This window comes from Myotis daubentonii, chromosome 2 (genome assembly GCF_963259705.1).
Source record: "Myotis daubentonii chromosome 2, mMyoDau2.1, whole genome shotgun sequence".
NCBI classification, from domain to species: domain Eukaryota; kingdom Metazoa; phylum Chordata; class Mammalia; order Chiroptera; family Vespertilionidae; genus Myotis; species Myotis daubentonii.
This window is the reverse complement of record NC_081841.1, coordinates 10,734,178-10,753,599: the sequence shown is the minus strand read 5'-3', so window position 1 is coordinate 10,753,599 and position 19,422 is coordinate 10,734,178. Positions and strand designations below refer to the sequence as shown.

The following is a 19,422-nucleotide window of genomic DNA, read 5'->3' as shown; positions in this document are numbered from 1 at the left end:
GCCCGGATCAGCAGAGCTGCCTCAGTAAACACCTCCCATACACCACCGAGGTTTTACAGGTCGGAGCAACAGACAACTGCCAGGGGGGGCACCGGCACTTAGTGAGGTGCCTTTCGTTATGTGAGCCGTCCCGCGTAGCAGGGGACGGTGGCCTCTCGGGCCTCAGCCCAGTCAGTGCGTGTAGCATTCTCCAGAAGGCCGTGTCCAATGCCAGGGCGCCCATAGGTCCTCCAAAGTCTGGGGCTCACTGAGGTCCAGGGACCTATGACAGTCTCAGCTATCGGACTTCCTAATGGCGCGGAGGATGCAATCGGGATGCTCTTTAGCTCTTCGAGTTCCATCCCATGCCCTGGCCTACCTGAAGGCTGCAGCTCTACCAAAGGCATGCAACCAGGACACGGGAATTCCTGCTCCAGCTATGACCCCATGAGCCGAGGGACCCGTTCTGAGCTGCAGGATTAGACCCACATCCTTGCTGACAACTTTCCTGATGAAGATCAAAAGAAGACTCACCACATGAGAAAGAAACACGAGGGGCCAGGACACGAGGAATGCATGTGTGTATGGGCGTTCTCCTCCCCTCTGTGCACGCATGGGCACACCCCCGAGTCAGCGGGCACGCCATGCCTAGGAACATGGCTCCAAGAGTTCTTTTCTGAAAAGCACCCAGACAGTGGACTCCTCAAGGCAGCAGCTGCCCCACTCACCTCTGAATCCCTGAGCCTAGGACCTCTAGGTGCCTTGTGTGCTCAATCAGCCTGTATTGGACACACTCGGCCGCCTCATGTTAATAAAGGAAACAGTGGCCAACGAAAGTGCTCCCGGAACCTGAAGTACGGCCTGCCCTGGGTGGCGGAGGTCTATCCATAATCCCAGGGGCTAAGAAGCCCGTATCTATGAACTTCACAGGATCAATAACGCGGTTCGGTGGCATCTATAGCCCCAGGGCCCTTGTGGCCACCCCCATGCTTAAGGGGTAGGGTCTAGGTCAGTGATGGCGAACCTTTTGAGCTCGGCGTGTCAACATTTTGAAAAACCCTAACTTAACTCTGGTGCCGTATCACATAGGGAAATTTTTTCATATTTGCAACCATAGTAAAACAAAGACTTATATTTTTGATATTTATTTTATATATTTAAATGCCATTTAACAAAGAAAAATCAACCAAAAAAAATGAGTGTCATAGGTTCGCCATCACTGGTCTAGTTGATACTCTTGTCTACCAACCATACTGGGTCTGTGGGAAGCCCAGCAGGGGTGTAGTCATACCTACAATGTCATACTCTCCAGGACTCTGGACCCCCAGACACCTCCCCTGAGCTCTACTGTACATATTACCAACGTGGCGAATGGCAGCTCTAATTAGCTAATATGGACTAAGCACCTACTGTGCGCCAGGTGCAGTGCCAAGTGTTTCCAGGTGCCTGGCTTTATTAATGGGCCCCGTCAGCACACGTCTCTGTGTTACAGCAGGAGCAATCGGGCTCAGAAGGTTTCGGTCATCGGCCAGTGACACAGCTAGAGAGAGGCCGTCTGCCTCCAGAATCCGGTCTTCGAAAACTGTGGGCCTTTTCACAACACGATGACTTAGCTCTGGGGGATGGACGCGAGGGCCGAATGAGCCGGTGGAAGATTCAGTGCTCGGGGAACAAAGCAGGTCATGGCAATGCACACTCGGGGATGTCCCCATGCAGCAAAGAGACAGACAACCGCCATACACACACACACACACACACACACACACACACACACACACACACACACACACACAAACAGACCAAAGGGAATGGAATCCATCACCGTGTTAGCAAAGCTTTCCTTTGAGGGGTGGATTCGCAGGTGAACTTTATTGGCCTCTTCCTACTTTTCAGGATTTAACTAATTCCCTGCAATTTTCTCAAATGAGCAGACGCATGTAGAAGTGCTTTGCAAACTGTAGAGTGCTGCACAGGCCTGAGCAACGCTATCGTGATTCCATTATGTACCTTTTCAAATTCTAATCTAGGGCTGCTTATTGCCGACTGCATGGCTGATGTTATCCAAGGGGAAGACGAAGACGCTTAAAAACGGGCTCCTTTTCAGCCAGGGTTCGTCTAGTCATTTCTCCAGGGGGATGCTGAGCCGGGGGGCGGGCTTTCATTAGCAGGACCTGAATGCTTCCACACTCCACACTCCACTCAGCCGCTCCAGGAGGGAGCGGGAGGCCGGGGCTCCTGACAAGCCAGTCACAGAAACAAAAGACAGATTCTCCTGAGATAAAATGCATTTGCTAAATTGCTTCTTTGAGCAGTCAGCTGAGGCAAAAAGGAGATTTGGCTCCAGGGAAAATGCCCTTTAAGCAGTTTGCCTTTATTCCTTCCCATCCTGAAGGACAGTGGCCTAGACTGACCTCTGAGCTGCCAGGGCTCACGAGGAGTTGGAAGTGTGTCCTGGGCTCAGGCCAAAAGGACTTTGTTCCAAGTCGGAAAAACCACAGAGAGAGATTATGGGGATAACTGGGAACTGAGACCCATCCCTCTGACACTCATTGGCTATGCACCTTGAGCGAGTCGTTTTCCCACTTCCTAACGAGACGAGGAGTTTGGGCTTCATGAAAGAACTCTCAGAGGTCATGCGCTCACTACGTCAGGGACGGTGCTGACAACTTTGCAGGCACATTCTCATTTAATACTCACACAGCCTCTATGCATGAGGGACCACGGTCAGTCCTGCCTTATATATGAAGACATTCATCACCTGAAAGGTTTAGCCACTTGTTCAAGGTCAAATGATGGGTGAACGGAGTGGCTGAGATATTTCCTCCAGGTATCCGAGTTCTTGAACGTTACAATTCACTATAGCGCCTTCGTAATCTCTGGGGCTTTTCTAGTTTTAACGCCAGCTAGATGGTTCTATGACTGGAGAGGAATGAATGCATGTATCCCCTGCAGAAGCAGGGACCTGCCATGCTCATCAATATTCACATTCTCCTCTCTTCAGGGGGGCACGGCCAGGCTGTGTTTCTGACCTTCCTGCAGTTTTGGGCCAAGCTCTGGTCAGTAGTATGTGGGCAGGTTCTGGTTGCCACAGGCACCACATTCAGGGCTGTCTCATGCACAGCCCTCACTGTCAGCCAGAGCAAGAACGTCCAAGGCTCCATGGAAGTCAGAGCTACAAGATGGAAGGAGTCTGGGATGCTGGAGAAAAACCATCTGCCAATCAGGAACATCCATGCAGACTTTCTGTGAGTCAAAGATCTCTCGCATGCTGAGCCCATTTTAGAATTGTTCATGTTACCTTAACTAAAACTCCCAGCTGAACTCTTCTAGACAGTAAGCGTTGGGGGCAGAACACAACGGACCAAGTAAGGAGCCCCCTGAAGCCACCCATTTCTTGTTGACGCCTCTCCTGATGCCTGAGAACAATGGCTGGAAACATCTGGTGGGCAAAACAACCCTCAATAATGCTGTTTTATAAGTTCCACCGACTTTCCCTTTTCAGTGGCCTGGACACCTGTGACGTCATCTGCTCTTCCCTGGATCTGCAGGAGGCAGGCAGGGCTGCCCTCGTGTCCTCAGTTGGCGGAGAAGGAAACCGGAGCACCAGGGGTTTGCTCAGAGCGGCTGGGGCTCTGACTCTCTTCCTCTGAAGCCTGCTTCAGGCTCTGACCTGTGATTTCCACGAAGCGGGTACGTTTTATGGAGCCATGCAGGTAGAGAAAGATTACAGGCTCGCTGACTGCCTGCTGTGTGCATTAATCAACCAAGTTCCAGGAACCCAAACATTTTTCACCAGGGGCCAGATTTATGCTTTTGTGCAGAGGAGAGGCACGGGTTCAGGTCTGTTCAGCCAAGGCTCAGAGAGATTCCGCCCAGCTCTGACCTAGGCTCTGAGGAAATAAAGGACAAGGCCTGGTCTCCATCGGTCCCAAGTATCAGTATTAATGTGAACCTCACACACAATTCATAGGCGCTTACATGCCAAGCCCTGTGCTAAGAATGCGGAAGGAACCCCAGTTTCTGTACTTAAGTTGTTCATAATGTCTGGGAGGGGGAACAAATAAGCAAGTTGGTAATTATAATACTGGGCGTTTATAACACAAACAAAACTCAATTTGGGAGCGGGGGTGGGGGAGGGGCCTGTGTTATGTGCCACTGATCTAGCTCCTGACTTAGCTTCTTGGGTCCTCATGAAGCCTACTGGGTAGACTATGATTCCCATTTTACAGATGGGAAAACCAAAGCACAGAGAGTTTAAGTAAATGGCCTGAAATCCCACAGTTACTGTTCCTAAGATTTTATGCGGGTTTTGCTCCAGAGCTGCCCCCTGCATTCTGCATAAGGAGCTGGTAAGAGAAGGGAGACCCGGCCAAAGGGAGGGAGGGCAGGAGGCTGCCGGAAAGGCCCAGGAGGGAGCCCTGCACCCGAGGACTATTACAACTGGAGCCTTGGGGTGTGGAAGAGAGAGGTGTGCAAGCTGGAGCTGGACAGAACAAAGCAGACAGGCCACGATGGCGTGCAGGGGCGCAGGCATATCCACTGAGAAGCTTGCCCCCACGGCTCCTCCTGCACCCCAGCCTATAGCCACCCGGCAAGCGCTGGGGTCCTTCAGGCTCTGGAATGAACAAGCCCGGAAGGTCACTGGAGGCCGGCCTGGGCAGCAGCTGTCATAGGGCTCTGGGCGCTGTCCACCGGGCTCTGATGCCCATGGCGTGATGAAAGAGCTGGCGCCGTGCGGCTCACCCGTGAGCGCGATAATGCATTCTGGCTTTTCCCTGGGGTTTCTCTGGGATACAGCTGTTTCCACAGAGCCATCTGTTTCCTGGCACGGCCTCGCGCGGTGGTGTCGGGAAATGTTTATGGAATCTGTTTGTATGTGTCTTATTTTTAACTCCTAATTGAGCCATGGTGAGGCCGTTGTCTTTTTTCCTTAGTGGGCTTGGTGTTGGGGAATGGCCCCGCAGGTAGCCCGGCACCCTGGCGGCTGAGGGAGGTGAGTCAGAGCCCTCCTCTCAGAGATGAGCAGGGACCTCAGAGCAGGTGGAAGGGCAGGTCTGGGACAAGCTTCCTGGCCAACCTACCGCCTATGGCTGGTAGCACTTTGCATACCTTACCAGTGGTCGGCAAACTGCAGCTTGGGAGCCACATGCAGCTCTTTGGCCTCTTGAATGTGGCTCTTCCACAAAATACCGACTTCTGCGCATGGGCCACGAAGTTTCAATAGCACTGTACATGCATGCCCGCACGTGGTATTTTGTGGAAGAGACACACTCAAGGGGCCAAAGAGCCGCATGTGGCTCACGAGCCGCAGTTTGCCGACCACTGCCTTAACCCCGTCAACCCTCCAACCGCCTGGCCTGGGTTTATTTGTGACCATTTTATAGGCAGAGAAACTGAGGCTTGTAGAAGGTGAAAGTGATGCCCAGTGCCACAGATCTAGTCCCGGGGCCGGGTTTTCTGATTGTGGGTGTAGGGAACTTCCTCTCGCACCCCAGATGCTTCGAGAAAAGGACTTGTAATAGTTCATTTGTTGAACAAGATCTGCTGAGCACACACCAGGAGCCAGGCAGGCTTTTGGAGGCATGAAAACATACTGATGAATAGAAGCGGATAGAAATCCACATAGTCACAGAGCTTTCATTCACGTGGGGGGAGATGTGATCAACAAAACAAATTCGTCAAGAATATGACACCCTGATAGGGGACGAGGGCCACGGAGAACAATAAAGCAGTTCTGGGGGCCGGGAGCGCTGGGGGAGGGGCGGGAATGGCAATTTTAGGTCTGGGAGTGTTTTGTTTACTTACAGAAAGGCCACGCGGCTGTGGGTCAAGGTTAATACCAGTCCCGGGACCACCACCAACCCGTCCCACGATTTCAATTCTCCGAGCGCCCATGTCCTCCTCCATAAAATGGAGACAACAGCAACTTGTGGGAGTCAGCGTGGTTATATAAGTAAACACGACGAGGAGAATGAGGGAATGAGTTGTAGTGATTCTGTTCGCTGTAAACGTGGAGCGACACCCACTTACGAAGCAAGGCCCTGGCTTGCCGCTTAGAGTTAGGTGGGCCTGGTTTCGAATCGTGGCGCCACCACGGAGGCGTTGCGTGACCCTGGGCAAGTAGCTCCTCTCCAGTGAGCGCTGGTTTCCTCATCTGTCAAGTGTGACTCACGCCCACCTCCCTGGAAGGTGGCGATTAGAGTTGCGTTTCCCTCTCTCTTGCTCTGCAGGAAATCTCCACTGTCAAAGGCCAGCAGATGCAGAGAAGCCTTAGCTGGTTTGGCTCAGTGGATAGAGCGTTGGCCTGCGGACTGAAGGGTCCTGGGTTTGATTCTGGTCAAGGGCACATGAGGGTTTGATCCCCAGTGGGGGGCGTGCAGGAGGCAGGTCTGGGCAGGGCACAGAGCAGCGTCCCAGTGCACGGGGACCAGAGGGGCTCACGCTGGGGGCAGGGCTGCCCACAGGCTCCCGCATGCCCCGTGTTACTGTTTGGAGACTGGCACTGGGTCCCTGGAGTGCTGCTTGGCTAGGACACTGGGGTTTGGACAGAGAACGCGTGGGGCCATTCATTAGTGACGTCTGCTGCGGACACGGGATGAGGGAGCTGGAAGTCTGCGTTCACTGCCGATGGACTTGCAATCCCATATAAATGCAGGCACTCACTGGTGCCCAATCTTCTGTGGTTTTTTCTTCTTCTTTTTTGCACTTTTTGGATGGATATTTGCTGTTTGATCACTTAACTTTGAATGCAATAGTGGCTAATTCTTTCCCGTTGGCCTTTCTGACTTCAATACCCCCGGCTTCTCTTTTCTTGGCTGCCGGGGGAGAGAGGGGCGCGCAGAAGGGCTGCTCCGGGGCTGACAGAGTGAAAATGACAGCTGTCAGGAAGGAATGTGCAGAACCAGCAGCACGCAGTGCGAGGCCATTTCCTGCCAGGAAAAGCCGCATCTTTCCCCCTCAGGCCGACTCCCGCCCCCTCAGCCTGCTCAGCGCCACCGGCGAGGCCACTGCACATGGAGTTCTGTATAATCTGGTGGCCAAAGGAAGGGCATGTACTTTAGCAAGATTCCCACCAAAAGTGGCTCAAACCTATATATTTTAAGGCTTTGGACCCGCACTGGGAGAGCCGGGCTTGGTCTGCGATGCTCCCCTGCATCCCTAGCCCGGAGGTTGGGATTGTCTGAACGGCTCTATGTCCAGTGGCTGACTGAGCCTTGAGATAATGCGCTGGAGCCCTTTCTCATCTGCGATCTGTAGGCCCAGGAGGTTCAGACTTCATTCACTGCGACTACCACCATCTGCGCACTTGTCAGGGCGCTAACGACCTCTTTCCCCGGAGCTGGGAGCATCCGCTTTGGGCCGGATCCAAGATCGTGCCCTTTCCCTCCGGTTGTGTTTGCACAGAACACTTGACATGCTGCTAAGGACCAGGAGGTGGGCGCCCTACAGATGCGCTTCCAGGGTGCGAGGCCGCAGACCCTCTCCTGCCCCGCCCTGCCCCGAAGGCCGCTCTCGGAGGAGCCTGGATGCAGCAGGGCGCAGGGACCTGCTGTGAGTGCCAGAGGCGCCTGCTCCCCTGTCCTCAGTGCCCACAAAGCAACTCGTCTGTGCTCTCTGTCCCCACGCTGCCGGCCTCGGTCTCAGCCCCACCGTCATCGTTTTGCCTGGGATGCGGCAATTGTCTCTAAGTGGTCTCCCCGCCTCCAGTCCTGGCCTTTTCATTCCATTCTCCACACGGAGTCATTTTTCTCAACTGTAATCTGACCAAGATGAAAGCCGTTCGGTGGAGTCTACACGGCTGAGCCCAGCCAAGGCCCTTCTGTCAGCTCCGTCCTTCGCCCCTCTCCCACGTGCCCACGCCCTCACACCAACGCCCGGCATGTTCTCCCTGAACTCTCCACTTCTTCGTCTGCTCTGCCTTTACCTGGCGCGTCATGCTTCCCCGTATGTACTCGATTCATCCAACAAGTATTTACTGAGTGGTGACCACGTGCTGCTTCCCTTCGGGGAGGGCACCACAGAGGCAAAGTCTCTCATCTCATGGCCCCCGATTCTGGTCTTAGGTTTGGGAAAAAAACTAGGAAACAAGCACATGAAGCGAATCCTGGTGGACGGTGCATATACTCGGATGTAAAGGAGACAGGGCGCATCACGGAGTGACCATGGGGTCCTGGAGGCTGAGGAGGGTGCCCCATCGGAGATGCTCCTACACCGAGGGGCAGGGGGGTCCGGGCAGTGGGACAGCCAGCACAGAGGCCCGGGCGGGTGGAGTGAGCCTGGGGTGGATGCAGAAGGAACCGCAAAGGTGGTGAGTGTGGCTCCCACAGCGTCAAGGGCCAGAGTGCTGGGGGACGATGCTCTAGGCGTCTCTAGCACTTGATACATGTACCAGGACTGGGCGAGCCTCTAATTTCAACCCAGGGCCTTGCCGGGTGCCTGGCAGATGGCGGCATTCACAGGTGCTTATTGAGGACCACGGGGTACTCTCCCCCAACCCCTCCGACCCCGTGACCCCAGGGGAGGCTGATGGTAGGAAAAGCTAGTGAGTCATTTATAAAGAAAGTCCCGCTTCCTAAGACACTGGCCGACAGGGGAGCCCATGATGACATGATTAACCGATGGCTTTATGCTGCAAGGCTTTGTATTTGAGTCTCTTCCGTGGAGGGAAAAAAAAAAGAGGCAGGAGAACATTTTTATTTAGCGTTTGGAATACAGTGCCGAATGGGCACTCAAATGTTGGCGAGGATGGCAAATACTGACTTGAGTAGAGAACTGGAGGAAGAACCAAAAGGCCAAACCCAGGAAGAACATACCGTGTTCATGGATTGGTAGAATCAACATCATTTAAAATGTCCATATTACCCAAAGCAATTTATAGATTCAATGCAATCCCCATTAAAATACCAACGGCATATTTCACAGACCTAGAACGAACTCTCCAAAAATTCATCTGGAATAAAAAAAGACCCTGGATAGCTGCATCAATCCTGAGAAAGAAGAACAAAGTAGGAGGGATCACATTACCAGATATCAAGCTGTTATTACGAAGCCACAGTTCTCAAAACTGCCTGGTACTGGCACAAGAACAGACATATAGACCAATGGAACAGAACAGAGAACCCAGAAATCGATCCAAACCACTATGCTCAATTAATATTTGACAAAGGAGGCAAGAGCATACAATGGAGTCAAGACAGTCTCTTCAATAAATGGTGTTGGGAAAATTGGTCAGATACATGCAAAAAAAAAAAAAGAAAAGAAAAGAAACTAGATCACCAACTTACGCCATACACAAAAATAAACTCAAAATGGCTAAAGGACTTGAATGTAAGACGGGAAACCATAAAAATCTTAGAAGACTCCATAGGCAGCAAAATATCAGACATATGTCGTAGCAATATCTTTACCGATACAGCTCCTAGGGCAATGGAAACTAAGGAGAAAATAATCAAATGGGACTACATCAAAATAAAAAGCTTCTGCACGGCAAAAGAAACCATCAACAAAACAACAAGAAAACCACTACATATTTGCCAATGCTATCTTAGATAAGGGCTTAATCTCCAACATTTACAGGGAACTCATACAACTTAACAAAAAGAAGATAAACAATCCAATAAAAAAATGGGCAAAGGACCTAAATAGACACTTTTTGAAAGAGGACATTCAGAAGACTGAGAGACAAATGAAAATATGCTCAAAGTCACTAATTATCCGAGAGATGCAAATCAAAAAAACAATGAGGTGCCATCTCACACCTGTCAGAATGGCTATCATCAACAAATCAACAAATGACAAGTGCTGGCGAGGATGCGGAGAAAAAGGAACCCTCGTGCACTGCTGGTGGGAATGCAGACTGGTGCAGCCTGTGGAAAACAGAATGGAGTTTCCTCGAAAAGTTAAAAATGGAACTCCCATTTGACCCAGTAATCCCACTTCTAGGAATATATCTCAAGAAACCAGAAACACCAATCAGAAAGGATATATGCACCCATATGTTCATAGCAGCACAATTTACAACAGCTAAGATCTGGAAACAGCCTAAGTGCCCATTAGCATATGAGTGGATTAGAAAACTGTGGTACATCTACACAATGTAATACTACATCGCTATAAAAAAGAAGGAACTTTTACCATTTGCAACAGCATGGATGGAACTGGAGAGCATTATGCTAAGTGAAATAAGCCAATCAGAGAAAGATAAATATCACGTGATCTCACTCATTTGTGGGATATAATGATCAACATAAACTGATTGAACAAAAATAGATCCAGAGACAAGGTAACACTGAACAGACCATCCAACCTCAGAGAGAAGGCAGAGGAGGGCGGGGGGCGGGGAGAGGATGCCGAAGCAGGGACTCTACAAACTCTGTCACTGCTTTGCCAGCTGCTCTGTTAAGTGCTGCCAACAGGGGCCAGATCAACCAAAGGACTTGTATGCATGCACATTAGCATAACCAATGGACACAGACACTGGGGCGGTGGGGGCTTGTCCTGGGTGCGGGAGTGGCCGGGGGGGTGTCAATCGGGGAAAAAGGAGGCATATGTAATACTTTAAACAATTAAAAAAAAAAGGCCCAAACCAGGTCAGCTTGGCCCTACATTCTCTGCTTTTCCTCTACAGGAGCTGCTTCCCCACATCCTGCTCCTCAGAACTTCCAATGGGTCTCACCTTTGCTCCTTGCTTGCTGTGTGACCATGAACAACCTGCTTAACCTCTCTGTGCCTAAATTTCTTCAGCTCTAACTGGGGGGAAGGGCGAAAGGGGTGTCTATGAGCACCATATGAGACAGAACATGAAAATAATTATAAACGATGAAGAAATAAGAAAATATTGATGCTAGCTATGCCTGTGACCACCTACCTAACACTTCCTTCACCCATGCTAACCCCTAAAGGAGCCAGTGAGTGGTGAAGATCTCTGGTGCCACACACTGAATCCTGGCTGTGGAGAAAGCCTCTGTCTACTGCAGTGGTTCTCACCCTTCTGTACCTTTAAATACAGTTCCTCATGCTGTGACCAACCATAAAATTATTTTCGTTGCTACATCATAACTGTAACGTTGCTACTGTTATGAATCATAATGTAAATATCTGATATGCAGGATGGTCTTAGGCGACCCCTGTGAAAGGGTCGTTCGACCGCCAAAGGGGTCGCGAACCACAGGTTGAGAACTGCTGGTCTACTGTTTCCAAAGTGTCTTAGCCTATTCTCACTCCTCTGCTTGGCAGCTCCCTTCAGACTGTGCCTAGTCTGGGCCAAGCGAACCCCCTCTGCATCCATGGCAATGAGCATGGAAGTGATCTGCCTGCCTGCCCGTCGCCCCCACCAGACGGGGGACCCCCAGGGCAGCGATGGCGTCTCGTTCATCTCGGGCGTGCCCTGAGCCTGGCGCACAGCCTGGCACGCCGGAGGTCCTCGCAGGCCAGCAGAGAGGCCGCCCCACGCTGCCCACCTCGGAGCCACTTACGTTCTCACTGTTGACGTCGGCTTCGCTGGGGCAGCCGAACAGCTCCCGCCTCAGGAGGTTGCCGTCGTACTCCAGGAAGGTCAGGTAGAGGTTGCGGAAGAACTCCACGTGCTTGTTCTTCACCCGGAGCTTCTTGGGGGAGTTCCAGTGGATGACCTGGCAGGGCACGAGGAGGCAGTCAGGCTGGGCGGACCTCACGCTTGCAGGAGCCGCCGCGGGGCACTGGGGACGCATTATTTCTGGGCTTGCCCATTCATTTATTCATCCACTCATTCACTCATCCATTCACTCATTCATTCATCCATCCATTCACTCATTCATTCAATGTTTATGGAAGAGCAGTTGAGGCCAGATTGCTGGGTTCAAATCCTGGCTCTGCTCTAGGGACTCTTTAATCTTGGACAAGTTACTCCATCTCGCTGTGCCTCAGTTTCCCCACCTGTGAAATGGGAATCGCAACAGCTCCTGCGTGTGGCAGTGCATACGATTTCACCTCTCCGCCCCAACCTGCTTTGGGGCGATGAAGCTGGGACCCTGCAAACCCTGTCACTGCTTTGCCAGCTGCTCTGTTAGGCGCTGCCAACAGGGGCCAAGGGAGGGAGACGAGTCAGGAGGAGAAGGAAGAACTCACTCCTTCCTGGGGCTCCCTGTTCCTGTGAGCGACACGCCACCCCCTTTTCACACCAGCAGCAGCGCTTCCTTCCTTCCGCAGCAGGGAAATCCATGTTTGCAGTTTTTCCAACACTCAGAACCAGCCGCCCCCTCCTCCCGTCTCTGCCCTGTCGCTGCCTCTGGCGTTGGCTGCTGACTCCACCCCAGAGCTGGGGTCCAGCCCCAGGTGACAATATTCCAATAATTGCCACCTCTATTCCTCCTGCAGGTGGTAACTGTTCCCTGCAACACCCTATTTTTGCTTTTTTAGTTACTAAGCGAACACTGTATCTAGTTATCATTTTTAAAGATCCAATTCCCTATTCAAATAATTGGTGTGGTCTCCGCCTCCAGCCGATTTGCTGGGAAAATCACTGCTATGTAAGTGAAGTAAGTGGTGCCTGGCACAGGCCAGAGCCCAGGAAATGCTGGGTCTGACGGTGAAGTGCCCACAGTGGACTGGCCTGGTTGGGAGATGAGCAGAGGCCCTTGTTGGCAGTGCCACCCACAGCTCACTCAAGGTCGGCTGGGGGACGGGTCCCCAGAAGGTAACAGGATGTAATCACGGAGGGAGGGTCAGGGGGAAGTACAGCTGTATTCTGCTCAGAGCAGCATCATAGAGGGAGATGCCGGGACTGGGGCTTGAAGGACAAGTGGGAGTTTCCTGGGGCGACAGGGCCTGGGAAGAGGGGGTGGCACCTGGAGAGGCACTGCTCACCCCTCCGCTGGGGAGCGTGTCTAGGGCAGAACACCTCACCATCGGTTTTACACTCTTTGTCTTTCTAAAACCCTTGTGATGACCAGAACAGGAATGCAATTTTAAAGAATAAACTGTGGAGAAGTTACTTGGCCAGGACCACTGAGCCAGTAGGTGCCGGAGCTGGAATTCTAATATCAGTGTGAATAAGTCTGACTCTAGAGCCCGTGTTCTTTCCTCTATGCCACAAAGAACAGGCTAGAAAACCGCACGCTTGGTCACATTCCAGAGGAACTAAAATAACCCCCACCTTTTCCTCTCTATGATCCGATGTCCTCGCTCACTCCTCCCACGGCGGTGATCCTGAGGACAGGCACTGGGCCTCCGGACTCCCACTACCCTTCAGCCACAGTCGCCTGCAGCAGGGCCCGGGGCTGCTGCCTAAAGAGAGGTCTGAGGCCCGTCTCACTCTGCCTCTCTCGGGTCCCCATGGATGTGCAGCAGCGGCAGCCCTTGACACTGGCCGGATAAATACTGAGTGCAAGCCCAGGTCTCTCTCTCATGGGACAGTGAATAACAGCACCCAAACCACACCCCTGCCCGCCTGTCCCCAGCAACGGTGCGACAGCAGAGCAAGAAGCGGGGACGTCAGAGTAGCCCAGGTCCGAATCCCAGCTAGGCTCGCAGCTGTGTGTGTCCTGGGGCAACTGGTTTCATATCTTGGGACCCCGGTTTCCCCATGTGCCACGTGGGGATCAGCCTTCCCGACTTCACAAAGTACTCAGAGCGTGGCCCAGCACTGCACCTGTGTGCCTGGGTGGCCCCATATGCGTAGGCTCTTCTCCCCTCCAAGACGGGGCCAGCAGCCTGTGCTATCTGAGCTTCCCCCTACCTTCCCAGCGTGAAGTGGCTGAGCAGTAAGGAAGGAAGCGGCACGTAGCCTGCAGGAGAGAGCAGGGAGGGCCAGCAGGCCTCCCTGGAAGAGGCACTGGCTGGGAAGGAGGAACATGAAATCGAAGTTTCCTTCCTGTGCCTTTTGAAGGGTCGAGAGAGGAGAGAGGGGATGCTCCTCTAAGAAGACACCCACCAGACACTAGGAGGGCCTGGCCAGGCATGAAAATAACGGCACGCGAGCCGTGTCCCTCACACCCAATGGGATCACGTCTTTGCTGCGCAAGAGTCTGTGCTCGCCAAGTGCTGAGCCAGCAGGGCGGCTGACGGATGCCCGTCTGGCTCAGGAGATGTGGGCTGCATCAATAGGGAGAAATGGACACTAAGTGAGAATAAGGGCTGGCCCACCGGTCAACAGTCTTAACTTACCATGCACAAGTCTGCGAGGCACACTGAGGAGACTGTCATTCATCCCTCCAAATAAGCCCACTCGAATCCCACTGTCTGTTTTTTTGGGAATGGTACTTGACTGGCCTGCCTCTCCCCGTTGGTGAGTTGCAGAGCTGAGACAGTAAGCCTGAGCCAAACCTGAGACCCAGGTTCCTAACCACTATCGAGTCCTGTGTCAATGGGCTGAGCACTTCCCAGGTGAGAGAGTGAGGCTTAGAGAGACGGGTTGCCCACGGTCACATGGACCAGGTCGGAGCTAGGACAGGGACGCCCGCCTCCTCGTCTCCCCACCCACATCAGGCCATCCCTCACCCCATCACCCCTCGTTCTGTTCTGTGTCTACCCAGGGAGCTGGGTTTGGGTATCACCTACAGGCAAATATACAGAAAAAGCAGTGAAGGTTAAAGGAAGGGGGGCGAGAAGGTGGTGGGGTCGTTGGCAGGCCAAGGGGGTTTTGCGGAACTATTTGCAACCCAGTGGCTCTGGGACCAGTGAGCCCACTCAGAGTCTATGGCTGCATATTCAGATTTGCCTTTTCAACTAGTTTTCTATCATCAGAACACAGAATACTCCATCCCCCTGTGCTAGTCTAGAGAAGCAAATAACCGCTATTGTTTATCCCATACCCATTCTATGCTAGATGGTGGGCCAGGGTTCTCCTTGGTGGTGGTGGTGGTGGTGGTGGTGTGTGTGTGTGTGTGTGTGTGTACATATGGTTTCACATTCAATCCTCAAACAACGCGGCAAGGCTGTTTCTATTATTATCCCTTTTACAGATGATAATCCTGAAGCTCAGACGAACACAGGGTCACTCAGCTAGTAAGTAGCCAATTCTATTTTTAAAAAATATATATTTTTATTGATTTCAGAGAGGAAGGGAGAGGGAAAGAGAGATAGAAACATCAATGATGAGAGGGAATCACTGATTGGCTGCCTCCTGCACGCCCCCACTGGGAATGGAGCCTGAGACCTAGGCATGTGCTCTGACCCGGAATTGAACCGTGACCTTCTGGTTCATAGGTTGACATGAGGTTCAACCACTGAGCCATGCCAGCCAGGCGTAAGTAGCCATTTCTAAAACAAAATCAGGTCTGGTTTTTTTTTTCAAATCTTTCTCTTTCTACCACATCATTTATTCATTCAACAAATATTAAAATGAGCACGGACTCTGTGCCACACACTGACAGGGGCTATGAACGCAGAGAGGAACACGGAGATCATGAAGTAACTGTCCGTATGAAAATACAAGTATGACACGTGCTTTTAAAGAGATGTCAGAGAGAGGCTGTTCCCGACTGTTTCTGGGCTGGGCCAATTCAAGCATGAAGAAGCCACGGCCCAGAGGGGGACAGTGACTTGCCTAAGGTCACACAGCAGGGGGAGCAGCCTGCCCCAGTGTCCGTCCCCCAGGCCATGTTTCTTTCCGCGAAGCCGCAGGCCTGCCTCTGAAAGTCCGACTCAGAATCACCACTGCTGATGATTTAGATCAGCGCTGGTCTGACTACTGAGAAATGTCATTTCCTGGCCCCTGGAGGGACAGAGTCACCCATCACTGCTGACCTGGGGGCAGCGAGCTGGTGGCAGGTGACCTTTACTGACAAGCTTTCACACGTGAGATGGAATGACACGGGAGAATGTGCCCAAAATAGATTTTTGCAAGGAACTGGCAAAGACAAGTGAGTCTCCCAAACGGGTGGTGGTGAAAACCTATCATAACTTATTCCTCTGGCTGAGGCCCATCAGCACAGTAATAATAATCATTATTATTAGCAGCTAATATATATATTGGAGGCTTGCTATGTGCCAAGCAGGGGTCTGAACACTTGTCATAGCTCACTGGTTCTTTATGCAACACTCTCAGCGGTTCTCAACCCCTGGGTCGCGACCCCTGAAAATACATCCTGCATATCAGATATTTACATGACGATTCATAACAGTAGCAAAATTACAGTTATGAAGTAGCAACGGAAATAATTTTATGGTTGGGGGTCACCACAACATGAGGAACTGTATTAAAGGGTCGAGGCATTAGGAAGGTTGAGAACCACTAAGTGGTATGTATGCTCCTTACGCCATCTTACAGGGGAAGCAAGTTCAGCACATGTCCCCCAGTCACACAGCTGGAAGGTGGGATCGCCAGCATTTGAACCCCAGGAGATAGAAATTAGGAGTCTATTCCTCTTATTTCTCCCATGTCTGCAACCATTGAGAGGCTCTGTTTATATAAAGGAACCTAAGATGTACAGAAGATTACGGGATCAGAACTAAACCCCACTTTTCCCTGCCCAACTTAGGGAGCCCAGGCATCCCTGGGACACTGAAGCTGCAGGTAACACAGGCTGAACCCCCAGCTTGGCAGGAAGCAGAGAGGGAGGCACCCAGGTTGCATGCCAGGTGGGCTACAGATGCTGTCCGACACCAGGGGCCCCACGGCTGTGACCTAGTTGGATCTGAACTATCGGTGACGGATGAGTGCATGTGCGGACTCGGAGTCCACCTGCAGTGAGCCAGAGAAATGGTCGGAAATTGATTACCATCCAGGAAACTTAAACATCACCTGGGAAGACAGCGGAAGTCCACAAGATTAAAGGAGAAATGAGAGATTCTATCACCCATCAAAAGCTCAAGAAAAAGAATTCAAAGATAGAAACAAGATCGAGGTACAAGGACAGGCTATGGGAAGAGTTCAGCCAGAACGTCAGCTTCTACAGTACTTAGGACCCAGAGTCTGTGTGCAAATGCCAGGTGAGTAAGAACACAGCTTTATGTCTTCCAATTACTGAGCTACAGAGTATCTGGAGGATGGGTCTCTGTCTCAAGACCCCATGGGCTTTCTAGGATCCACAGAAGAACATCTATTCTCCTTAGACGGGAAGTTTACGTTCATTCCAGCTCTAACTCCAGGCTAACAAACTTCCTGGTGTTTCCGGAACCTGTCTTTCATGACTCAGTGCCTCTGCACATGTTCTCCCTCTTAGAATATCTTTATTTCTTCTCTGCCACCTGAATGCCTGCTCACCCTTCACAGCTGAGCTCAAACACACTTCTTGTTTCCAGGACAAGTGGCCAAAGGTTGCCTGCTAGTATGTCTCTCTCTTTCCACCCCATCCTTCATTTCCAATAGAACATTAATTTCATTGGTAGTTGCAATGACCCCAACCCCAGGAATGGCTCATGATCCATTTATGATCTAAGCTAATGATGATGATCCTACTTGCTGATTTCCCAGACTCCCTTGCAGCTAGTGCTGGCAATGTGATGACCTAAGACTGCCCAAAAAGATACATGGAGACGCATATATTGGATTTCTTAATAATGACTAAGGTGCCATCCTCCTCCCACCCCATTCACCTTTCTGTGGTACACAGAGATGTGATGGCTGGAATCATGGCAGCCATCATGTGGCTACGAGGGAGAGAGGTCAACACATTGCTGTTTACTAACCAATGTCTACAGCTGCCTTCTCCAGAGTTCTAGACCAGCCGTGGGCAAACTACGGCCCGCGGGCTGGATCTGGCCCATTTGAAATGAATAAAACTAAAAAAAAAAAAAAAAAAAAGACCGTACCCTTTTATGTAATGATGTTTACTTTGAATTTATATTAGTTCACACAAACACTCCATCCATGCTTTTGTTCCGGCCCTCCAGTCCAGTTTAAGAACCCATTGTGGCCCTCGAGTCAAAAAGTTTGCCCACCTCTGTGCTAGACTAAGAAAGGCAAACCCTCTATTTCTTTTTCAGCCTCTACAAATCGGGTCATCAGATTCTCACTGTCAGCATCCCAAGGCAGCTGCTGGGTCCTTCCTCAGTGCCCTGGACACTTGCATTTAACCTTATTAGAGAGCCCGTTGCACGCTGTTGTAATGATTTATTTACAGGCTCACACCTGGTGTCACTGGAACGTGAGCCTCTGGGCAGGCAGGGAGCATGGCTTACTATTCATCCCACGTGCTGCTGTGCCCGGCAGGTCCTTAGTATTCTACAGCTGCCCTTTGGTTCAAGAGCGAAAATCACGCTGATGCCTTTCTCAATAACCCTCACATCCTGCCTGTCTACAGCAAATCAGTTATCACAGCCCTGCGATGGGGGCTGCAGGGAGGAGAAACAGATCCCCTTCTTTTTGTCTAAGGGCCAGCGTGTCCTTTTCTCTCGAAGGAGTTTCAGCTCCCTCTGTTCTCCCCTCGCTGAGTATTTCAAGAGGACACATCTCACAAGTCCCTTTCCTTGTCATCTTCAGGATCACGATGCGTGGTAGAGAGGGACGAGCAGACAGGCCTTTGCACCAGGCCCAGCTCTGACCAGCTGGGTGGCCTGCATGAAGCTGCCTAAATCACGGAGACCATCCCTCATCGGGAAAGGGGACGTAGCAGCAGCAGCCTTGCAGTTTGTGGTCAATCCCTTCACCTTTTTCACCCAGCCCCCCACCCCCTCCCCTCTGACAGCTGTCAGTCTGTTCTCTGTGTCTATGAGTCTGTTTCTATTTTGTTTGATTTGTTAGTACGTGTTCAGCGTTGGTACATGTGATGTTAACATTAGGGGAAACTAAAATTGGTTGAGGGGGTCACGGGACTCTCAATATCACTTTTACAACTTTTCTGTAAGTCTACATTTGTCCAAATGCAACTTTACATTTACAAAAAAGGCATCCTACGAAGCAATGACAGATTGTGAATACCAGTGAGACCAGCTCACGTAACGAGTGAGCAAATAGCTGAGCTAGCTCTGCTCCCATGAGCTCTTCACCAAGTCCAGAAATGCCCACCTAATTAGATCTTACAAGAAGCTGGCCAAAGAATTTAGGCTCTCAAGACTATTTCAAATATGGATTTACAACCTCCATCGTCAAGGAAGAACCTCGCCCGTGTGTGTGCTGTGCCTTCCGATAGCACTTAATGTGATGCAAAGATGAACGGTTAGCAAGCCGTTTAAAACCAGAGCAGCCGCAATATGAAGCCAAGCCTCCCATCTTCTGGGTGATGTTTCAAGTCTTGTGATAATCCCGGACTTGACGGTTCACTAAACCCCACGAGGAGAGGTTAGCAGTCTCTTTGGAGATTTCATACATAAAAATGAAAGATAATAAAATGCAATAAAGGAAATGCTTGTCTTGCCTGCCTTGGCAAAAAAGAGGGCTGGAAAACGCACAAGAGATACTACGATAATGAATCAAAGCAAATTCCTTGGTCAGCAAATATTATGGGAAGAGTCTTAGGTAAAAAATGTGGAATGCCCGAGGTCTCTGGTTGGTATTAGAACAAAGTACCACGGAATTCAATCGAA

The 19,422-nt window shown here is 51.2% G+C and overlaps 1 protein-coding gene across 7 annotated transcripts in view; it reads right to left on the bottom strand.

The window, feature by feature from the left end:
* The window catches only part of LARGE1 (LARGE xylosyl- and glucuronyltransferase 1), a 440,149-nt gene that overhangs the window by 23,583 nt on the left and 397,144 nt on the right, over positions 1-19,422 (bottom strand). For all 7 annotated transcript variants that reach the window (XM_059681723.1, XM_059681724.1, XM_059681721.1 and 4 more), the window contains one exon: positions 11,454-11,609. In XM_059681723.1, coding sequence (XP_059537706.1) covers positions 11,454-11,609 — 156 coding nt within the window. The remainder of the gene's footprint in view (positions 1-11,453; positions 11,610-19,422) is intronic.